The following is a 10,619-nucleotide window of genomic DNA, read 5'->3' on the forward strand; positions in this document are numbered from 1 at the left end:
TTTCTTATTTTGTTTTTTTTTCTCGGTCCATTAGGAGTTCGAGTTATTTAAAGATGGTAACGCATTTTTTTTTTTCGGGTAATTTATTATTATAAACTTAAAATATGGTTTTTTTTTTTTCTCCTCGGTGTTTTCTTTAGTATGTAAATATAACCTATTTAGGTGGGCGGTTATGTTACTGCACCACCCTGTATATGCTGAGTCAAGTGCTGAATTCGGTCACGCGCGGATTGATATTTTCGGGCATATGTCTGTTGAAGATGTTATGTTTTTCACCAAGTCTTCTCAAGTGAAAGTGTACACAAGAATTTTCGAAGTTTCCCCAATAAAAGGAGAGTTTCAAGGTAAGGTGACGTACTTTTCACAGACCCGAACCGTTTTCGAAATAAGTTTCAATTTTTCAGAATCTTTTTTATTTCATTTTTCACTTTTCGAATATTCTTTTTCAGTCAATTAAATTTCTTTCATACAGTCCATTTCGAATTCTTAACATAGAAGAATTGCCCACATTCACTGTCAGTCGACAATTTTGTCAAAATATCATTTTTGCACCGAAATTTGATATATTTATACTTTTTTTCAATAATTTTTCAATTGCTGTCTCCATATACATGCAGAAATCCAAAAGGTTCAGTAATTTCATTCCAGAAAATGGATGACTTTCACATTGTCGATTCTGCCTTTAAGAATTTCCGAAACCTGTCATTCATCCATTCATCCAAATTTGCGTTAAAGGGTTTAGAGTGTTTCGAAATTTTGTTTAAAACTTTCAATTAGAGTCTTCAGCCTCTTTCTCTGTTATGTTTGTTAATTTAAGGGCTCAAGTTTTTATTTTAGTCCTTGAAGACAGAGAATTTTATGTAGGGTTTTCAATCTTTTTGCAGAATCAATGAAAGTTTCGACTGAAATATTACTTCTTCAATATACTTTTTTACAGAAGAATAATATACGAAGAGAAGATTTTGCACTTCCAATCAAGCTAATTATACTCTAGATATGAGTATTTTAGGCTCAATTTTTGTCGGAATAGTAGGTATGTTTAGGGTGATTTATAACTATTGGGACATAGGCTAAGGGCAGATTGTTTGGACCAAAATATGGCGAAAGGACTTCAACTTTAACGCCCTCTATCTTTTTCCACAGCAATATTTTATTGAGGTATATTTGGTCGCCATATTTTGGTCCAAACAATCTGCCCTTAGCCTATGTCCCAATAGTTATGAATCACCCTGTATATTATTTTTATTATGTATTGGGCTACTCCAAATATATATGATATAAATATGTTGGAAGATGGGCTCTTTCAATGTTTCCTAGTTTATGTGGGACCACAGGTATCGTTGACAACACCGTGTTGGTCGGAGATTTGAGATTTTAGTGTAGAGTTAGTCGAAAATGTCTCCTTGCCTGTAGAAGAGGTGATAACGGAAATTTTATCTGCTGTTAGTGCATAGAACAAGATATATGATATATGATATGAAGCTGAAGAGGACCAGGCATAATAAATTGGACTCAAATCAGACCAAGACTTTTCAATTTCCCTATAAATTTGAGTATTTTTCCCCTAATATGTGATATAATATACTCTGTCCATAAGCACAAAATAAAAAAAAAATTCATATAACTTGTTCAGGTCAAAATATACCAGAGCTCATTCATCAGTCCGACCATTTTTCAACATGTTTCCTCGTTGTTTGTTTCCTATATTCATAAATAAAAATTTCAGGATGTAGATTGGAGGCAGCCGTCATAAACCGATTGTATTTTGCTTCGGAAAGAATAATATCGTCGAATAAATAAAAACACTAATTTGCTGCGAACGGAAACGAACGTTTGGGGCCGAAAATATCGAGGAGGATCGCTATAAATCCATGAAAAATGGCTTGTCCACCTAGCACGAAACGTTGATGAATGCGGAATGATTGAAACATGAGAACGCGGGCACGTTCTGTTATAAATATACGATTTTCTTTGTTTATGTGATGGATGCCATTATTTTGAATTTGTTCCGGTGAATTTTCAGGTGGGTTTTCTCATGGAATGGGCAGCTTTGAAATATTCCTCTCGATATTGAACACCCACACATGTCTGTAGATAGCAAAAAACCTTCAGCTCTATTACTGCTTCATTCCAACATTCGGAATACCGGATCCATTCATTTCCCCAATATCAGAAATGAGTGGACAATCAATAATACTGGGAATGAGACTTATAGAAGCTCCCATCAGTACATAAACAGGTCATTTTATGCAGCAATTGATAACTTGCAAATAAATAAACGAAAGGAAGAATATTATGCTAGCTATGGATCCTTTCAATTCTGCTTAGCTATCAGAAAAAAAATTTCTTAATATTATCAAAAATATAAAAACTATTAAAAGGCATACCAGTTTTCGAATCTATAAAAATAATAAGTAGAGTACGAAGTTTGACTGACACCTGGCAGTTTCCTAGTTTTTTAAAAGTGTTTACTGCTGTATGGACATGAAAAAATAGTTGACATACTGTATATTCATAGTTATAGTTATAAGAATAAAATCCTGAATGGACTTGCTGTTTTACGTTACCAAAGTGTTGCAATGAGAAAAATGTTCGATTCCATGTTGATCACACAAGTGAATTAGGTACTCACAAAAATTATTACATTATAATAATGATGAAGATATTTTTCTTTCGATAGTTCATAAATAAAAACTAAATCCATATAATACCAATAATAAAAATAGTAAAAATTATAGATTCATTATTTCATTACAAGTAAAATAACTGAAATTGTTCCATAATAATTATACAGGGTGATTCATAACTATTGGAACATAGGCTAAGGGCAGATTGTTTGGACCAAAATATGGCGATAGGACCAAATATACCTCAATAAAATATTGCTGTGGAAAAAGATAGAGGGCGTTAAAGTTGAATTTTTTATAGGGGGACAGAATAATATTCTCTTCGAAGTTAGAAAGTCCTTTATTAAAAGAATTAGAAAAGGCATAGATGTCGGAGGAGGCCACGTAGAAAATTCAATTTAAGTTTATTCTTTTTATGTTACATTGTTTTTAATTATGCTTTATCGTCGAAATAAATGAATAAAATAAATAAATCGTTACTTCAAATCTCCTTCCGATGCTCTGAACTGTTCAATTGTATTTTTCTTGAAAACGGCTGAAAAAATATACAGTGAAATTATTAGCAAAAAACAAAAAAAAAATTCAACTTTAACGCCCTCTATCTTTTTTCACAGCAATATTTTATTGAGGTATATTTAGTCCTATCGCCATATTTAGGTCCAAACAATTTGCCCTTAGTCAATAGTTATGAAACACCCTGTATAAGAGAAAATATTTTCGTTTCAATACTTTATTACAGGCAACAAATATGTCCCAGAGTTGATAGAAGATGGATACAGGACACACATGAAACTTACCTTGAGATATCTGATAGAGCCAGATGATTATGGGATTTATAAGTGTGTATCCAAGAATTCTGTTGGTGAAATGGAAGGGACAATAAATGTGTACAGTGAGTGATTAAGAGAAAAACTAGGAGAAAAAAATACTGAGTTATTATTGCATTTTCAGAAATTCCTGATCCAAACAGTAAGACTGTGGGACTAATCAGTGGTAAAGGTGAGTGTGACGTTTTTTGAACTGCAATATAGAAGAATATAGATGTCCTTCAAATTAATGATTCCAATATTAGTAAGGTTAGGGGAAATCTTGAATCCCAATCCATCCATAAATCTTGACATTCAATTCTCCATGCATTAAAGGACTGAAATTGACGCAAAGTCATAGTCTGTGTTTCGATATTTTAGCGAATATTTTGAGATTTATTTCTATTGGAATATCTCCTAAGTGAAACTTTCCCAATTGTCAACAAAATTTTTTTTCTTATCATTGATCGATATCAAATTAGTAGTCAAGATCCATGGCAGTTTGTCTTCTTCATTCCGTTTATAACCTTTGAAGCTTACATTAGCCTTTACCAACACACAAACGTCGCAGTTACATTCTCATTTTATGATTCCTGATTTAAAGCACAGCAGAAATGATCAACGATAAACGGATATCATTGAAAGAAAAATGTTTTCAATTTTAATTATAAGGAAGATTGTGATGCAAAATTAACGATGCTTTAATGATGAAGGCACCCAATTTTGCATGCATCTATGTTAATAACATTCACTTGTATCTAAAGACATTCCATCTCAAAGTCAATTCTCCATTATGAGTCCCATATAAAAAAAATTCAATATGGATCTCCCGCCATGTGAGTGATTCTAACCTCACAAATATTGTATATGTGTACCTTACATATTGGAATATGTATGGCAACTTAATTCTGAAGTATCGATCATCATGAAAATTTGAGTAATTTTATTTTGAAGCTGTAAACGCCATAAGCGACCTAATAGTGATATAAATAAGGGCCCATAAATAATAAGGAGGTGGTCCTATTTAGTCATAAAGATGACCGAGCTACGATGAAGTGTGGTCTCACTCAGTGAGAAAGAGGCACGTGACGTCATGTCAGGTGTTCCAACCTTAACTGATGGCGTACTTTAGTTTAGAGAACATCTATAAAAAAACGAGCATGAATATTCATGATATTTCACGAATTTACATGTTTGGCGGCGTATTGAATTTAATATTGGTTAATCAATAATTCGAAATTTTCACGGAATTATTACGAAACCTCATGAAGTATGCGGTATGTTGTTTTGTTCGCAGCCAAAATTTTCAATCAAACATGATTTCGTATATCCATAGTCGCTAGCGATCCTAAGCACACAACTCTTGCTCAAACAATCTCCATCGGTGAGTGTGTTGTTCTGGCAGCGATCAACAAACGCTTGAATATTTGCCCTTCCAAATCTGCAGGAATGCTTTGCAGGAAAATACACAATAAATATTTGTATAGATACAACATAGTGTTGCGAAGTGAATGAGGAATTACAATGTTATAATTTGTATGGGAAATATTTTCACATTAAGCCTCTGAAATACCACAAATAACTCGATTAATTCATGATTTTCTGGATTTATCGTGAACCGTGGCATTTCCGAACGAATTTTAAACATTCGAGGTAGGTAATCGAATTGGTAGACGTGTTTTCAAAAACGTAATTGAATCAAGAAGTAATCCATTAAGGAATGAAAGAGAAGTTATGTACATTTTCTCATGGATAGGTTCTTCAACAAAAGTGAATATATTTTGCGCAATGAGAGTGAAATGAAGTCTTTGTTTGAGATCCATGCAATATTTAATTTGAGTATTTCTTATATGTGTGTTTTCACGGGAAAAAATTAAATATGGGTCATTTATAATTTTGCCTTATATGGGCTAAATGCAAGTTCAAGCTTACTGATTGTGAGTGAAATTTATGAATTCTTCAAATCCACTGTAGAAACTGTCGGTAGTGATAGTTCAAGAGGTATGAAATTCCAAATAGTATTTCTCGTGCACAAATTATCAAGCGAGCTTTATAAATCGAGTTCTCTTCTCTTAATATACAGGATGTCTGTAAAAAAATGCGGAGGAATTATAGAGATGATTCCTCGATGAAAATAAGCAGGGGTAGTTCCTATAAATTTTTTCGAAATCGACCTCCCTTCCAAGATACAGCCTTTGGAAGGCGCGTTGACAGTTTTCAATTTTTTTTCCTGGTTCTGAAAAACACTGAGTCATAAAACGGTACCTAATATAAATCACTAAGTAGATGTTACTCCCACAATTTTTTTAGATCTCATAACTTCATTATTAGGGGTTGAAAATAACAACCCCTAATGATTTTGATTAAAAAAATGTTTTCGTGGGATAGATTTTCGAAAAATAAAATTCTCTTATGGTTTTCCATTTAATTCTGGAGAAAAAGTCTCTTGCAAAATTTCGATACAGTCGATACTTTTCTCGGAATAAATAAAAACTTACAAGCAGTTCCGATCACTGTTCATTTTATCGTATAAGTGTTCCATAGAATGACTACCACCCGTTAAAATACATAGTCCTTCGTGCACTGCTTGTAAGTTTTTATTTATTCCGACAAAAGTATCTACTGTATCGAAATTTTGCAAAAGAAATTTTTTTCTCCAGAATTAAATGGAAAACCATAAGAACCTAAGACTCCTTACTAATATGTGGTTTACTCCATAACAGTTGCTGATCCTCAAGAAAAAATTTTAATTTATCTTATCAAAGAAATCCATCTGTTGTCCTTTATTATTTACATAATCTGTAGTCGATGTTGATAAATTGTTTTTTCTACAAGCGTGCGCGTTCAATCTTTTTCCCGCACGCATTCCAAGTTGCAAAGAGTCACTTTCCCAAAACGTGCGGGAAAAACGCCTGCTATTTCTTTCCCGCACGCATTTGCGTGCGGGAATGGATTAGCAGGGGTTTTTCCCGCACGCAAATATTATAGAGTAAATTAAATTCTATCATGTTTCTATGCACAGAACGTCAACGATGAGAAACCCATAGTAATGACATGCAGAATTACGTCTGTCATTATATATGAATTAATCAAATGAGATATGATCTGTTTCGTGAAATGGATATATTTATATATTTCAAGCGCTTGTAGAAAAAATATTGTTCCTAACTCTTGCGTAAAGTGTCTTGCCCGCACTCAATTGCTTACCCGAACTCTGCTTCGCATCGTTCGGGCAACGGCAGTTTCGTGCGGGCAAGTATCACTTTCCGCACTTGATAGGAAAATAACTATTATTGAATCTAAATGAGGAAATGGAGGAATGAAAACTGGATTGAATATGACTATTCATTCAGTTCATTAATTGAATAGGCTACCTACTAAAAATCATTTCACTCATGATAAATATATTAGTAGAAAGCCAACATTAATCTCAGTGCTGCCAATCTAACCTTCGACGATTGAAGTCAGGAAGACTTGCTTCTCCACTGAACTCGCATATATATACGTAAGATCGATAATGAACAGCGGTAACCAATTCTCTAATACTCTCCATTCACGCAATATATAAATTATCCCCAGATTGAAAATGAGTTTTTGAACAAACAATAATGGAAAACAATGTGCTTTTACGAGCTTGGCTTGTTTGACTCTGCATGTGAGTTGTTTGTCTTACCAATACCATTGTCATTTTCGAAATAGACTCGTTTTTTCTCTATAATCAGTATCGGTTCGTGTTATTTTTGAAGTGGGGCAAATTCATAACAAGCATTCAATCGAATAGAGGCATTTCAATGGGTTTGGCAATAGGTATTCAACAATGGCATTTTGGGATTATCCATTTGTTTTATGTGAATCCATCAAAATTATATGAAGCGTTTCTTACCATCATAATAAACATCTCAGTCTGTTCGTTATTAGACCTTATCGACTAAAATAGAGAGCAACACAGAAAATTAATACTCAATTGAAAGAAAAAAGTTTTGGCATGTGGATGCCATGAATCGATAACAACCTACTACAAATTTATCCTAGGTTACCTAAGAACAATATAACTCCCAATCATTTCGTTATTATCATTCCATAAACAGTGAAGTGGTACTTTATCAATTCAGCAGAGAAGCATTTCTCTCTGAATAAGTGGGTAGTTCAGACATATTTTTTCACTATGTAGAAATTCCAATAGGAAGTGAAATTTCCTGATCAGACTATAACCATAATTTAAACTCTCAATTTTCTTCAATAGGTTCATCTAAACATCCCAAAGATACAACCTACCAACAAGGAAAGTCAACAAAAGGTGAGAGTACTGAAATACAACATCAATCTCTCAAACCAGCTTAAATCCCCAAGAAACATTCACACTGGACTAAACATATTAAGTCGCAATGCAATCGCAAATTTTGTCTGTCCAAATTTAGTTTTTATCCATTTCTTCACGTTCGCTTAAAAAACATAGGTTATCTAATATATAAAATTCTCGTCTCATAGTTTTCGTTACCATACTCCTCCGAAACGGCTTGACCGATTTTGATGAAATTTTTTGTGCTTATCCGGTATCTATGAGAATCGGCCAACATCTATTTTTCATCCCCCTAAATGTTAGGGGTAGTCCACCCCTAAATTGTTTTTTGTATTTTTTAGACAAAATTTTTAATTTCAATTTTTTTATGATACAACATACAAAAATACATACAATCCTCAATTTTCACCCTTCTACGATCAACCCTTATTTTTTAATAGCCATTTTAGTAATTTAATCATTAGGAAATTATTTATATGGCAAAACAACGTTTGCCGGGTCAGCTATCTATGAGAATCGGCCAAGATCTATTTTTCATCCCCCTAAATGTTAGGGGTAGTCCACCCCTAAATTTTTTTTGTATTTTTTAGACAAAATTTTTAATTTCTATTTTTTTATGATACAACATACAAAAATACATACAATCCTCAATTTTCACCCTTCTACGATCAACCCTTATTTTTTAATAGCCATTTTAGTAATTTAATCATTAGGAAATTATTTATATGGCAAAACAACGTTTGCCGGGTCAGCTATCTATGAGAATCGGCCAACATCTATTTTTCATCCCCCTAAATGTTAGGGGTAGTCCACCCCTAAATTTTTTTTGTATTTTTTAGACAAAATTTTTAATTTCTATTTTGTTATGATACAACATACAAAAATACATACAATCCTCAATTTTCACCCTTCTACGATCAACCCTTATTTTTTAATAGCCATTTTAGTAATTTAATCATTAGGAAATTATTTATATGGCAAAACAACGTTTGCCGGGTCAGCTATCTATGAGAATCGGCCAACATCTATTTTTCATCCCCCTAAATGTTAGGGGTAGTCCACCCCTAAATTTTTTTTTTATATTTTAGCCAAAATTTTTAATTTCTATTTTTGGATGGAAATTATGTATATGGCAAAACAACGTTTGCCGGGTCAGCTAGTGAGGACATATCATTTTGAGCTGAACAAGTGGAAGAGCATTTCGAATTCATGTTGATTTTTCTAGAGGATTTTTCAAGCTTCTCTAGAATAGGTACTCGCTTTTTGTTTATATATCTTGCAAAAAAAATGGTTTTGAAAAGTCATCAAGTCGGTTTTTTCCATAGCGATCTAGTCAAATCCAAATGCAAAATAACACCAATAAGTAAACCTAACATTTTCAGCTTTACCAGCAAAAAAGTCAATTAAATCTTGTGTGCATAAATATTTTTGTTCCACTATGAACCATGAATCTTGTGCTTTATTGAATCAATCGTAGGTTCATTTTGGTCGATCCTTTTGCTAAGATTTATCATTGCCCGCCTGAAAAAACAACAAAAATAGTTTTAAATGTAGGTATTTGATCATTCTGACAGTTCTCATCATTTTATAGATGGAAAAAATTTACTCTATCACGAAAATGAGGTGAGAGATAATTCATCTCCAAGGACGATCATTTCAAGGTTTACTGTCGTCACAATTCTGCTATTCCATCTATGGAGCATCAACTGAAGCATTATATCAAAATTCCATTCGATGGATGGAGGGCTTAGTGAAAAATCACAAAACATTCACTTCGAGTGGCCATCAACATTAAATTGACGTAATCATGTATAAAACCTCAGTACAATAGAAATCAAATTATATCCGCTGATTGAAAAATAATATTTCAATTTCCGATCTCAACTTGCCACTACTGGACGGTTACTGTTATTGAATTTTATAGTTGTCAATTAGAATAGAATTGTTGATACAATGTGGAAAATCGCTTCATTGAATTCATAAAGTTTTCTCGTTCATTCGATATTAAGAGTTGAGGCATACGCTAACAATTTGATCAACTGGAATGAGGATTTCCTACTTCTCTTGCTGATTATTGTAATTAAACCAATCCTGATGTTAATTCCTCATCAGTCAAATTTACTGAAAACTTCAATGTCTCATCTTAATTGTCTCGATATACCGGATAATTTCAAATCCATGCTAAATAAACGAAGAGGGCTGTTCTTCAACAATTCCAATTCCAAGCTATTAAATTCAGGGGAAAATTGTAAGCTGCAGTCAGAGAAAATATAGTCATATCAACTGTTTCCAAGCAGTCAGGTATCAAATATCAATAGCTTACAGATAAATTTTATGCTTTTGAATTTTTATTTGTAGTAGGGATTAAGCTGAAAGAAAGTTTCTGGCAACGCTGAAAGCCAGTAAGGAAAACGCCCTCTTAAGATATTTCGCATCAGTCTAGGAATACCCTGTATATAGAAGGATTTTCTAAAATAAATTTCAACTGATGATTCGACTGTTCTCATGAATGAGGAAAACAATAAACTCTTCGATGATCGACATTTATTATATCCTATATACTCGAGAGTATTTTTGTATGCTTGTCAAAACTGATATAATATCATAATAAAAGGTGTACTGGTAATTCTGATTTAGTTTTTTTTTTCCTAACGAAACCTTCCTTGATCATACGATATGTCAGGTAAGTGGACTTGTTTCAGGATTTTTCCTTTCGACATATTTTGAATAATGGAAGAGGAAGTTCAACAATGGAGTTTTTACCGGAAAAATTTCTTAAGAAAGAAATAAGGTAGGTACTGATCTCCTCAACTTACTTAAACACGAAAAGAACGAATGAGAATTCTCAGGCACCAAGCATCTGATGCCATTATCATTTATACTACT

The 10,619-nt window shown here is 33.0% G+C and overlaps 1 protein-coding gene across 2 annotated transcripts in view; it reads left to right on the forward strand.

Annotated features, from left to right (window-relative positions):
- Window positions 1-10,362, forward strand: part of LOC123315252 (lachesin-like) — a 71,515-nt gene extending 61,153 nt beyond the window's left edge. For both annotated transcript variants that reach the window (XM_044900873.1, XM_044900874.1), the window contains exons 7-10: window positions 3,367-3,519; window positions 3,579-3,626; window positions 7,677-7,730; window positions 9,325-10,362. In XM_044900873.1, coding sequence (XP_044756808.1) covers window positions 3,367-3,519; window positions 3,579-3,626; window positions 7,677-7,730; window positions 9,325-9,443 — 374 coding nt within the window. In that variant the 3' untranslated portion in view covers window positions 9,444-10,362. The remainder of the gene's footprint in view (window positions 1-3,366; window positions 3,520-3,578; window positions 3,627-7,676; window positions 7,731-9,324) is intronic.
- The last annotated feature ends 257 nt before the right edge of the window (window positions 10,363-10,619 follow it).

Source organism: Coccinella septempunctata, chromosome 6, assembly GCF_907165205.1.
Source record: "Coccinella septempunctata chromosome 6, icCocSept1.1, whole genome shotgun sequence".
Taxonomy (NCBI): Eukaryota; Metazoa; Arthropoda; class Insecta; order Coleoptera; family Coccinellidae; genus Coccinella; species Coccinella septempunctata.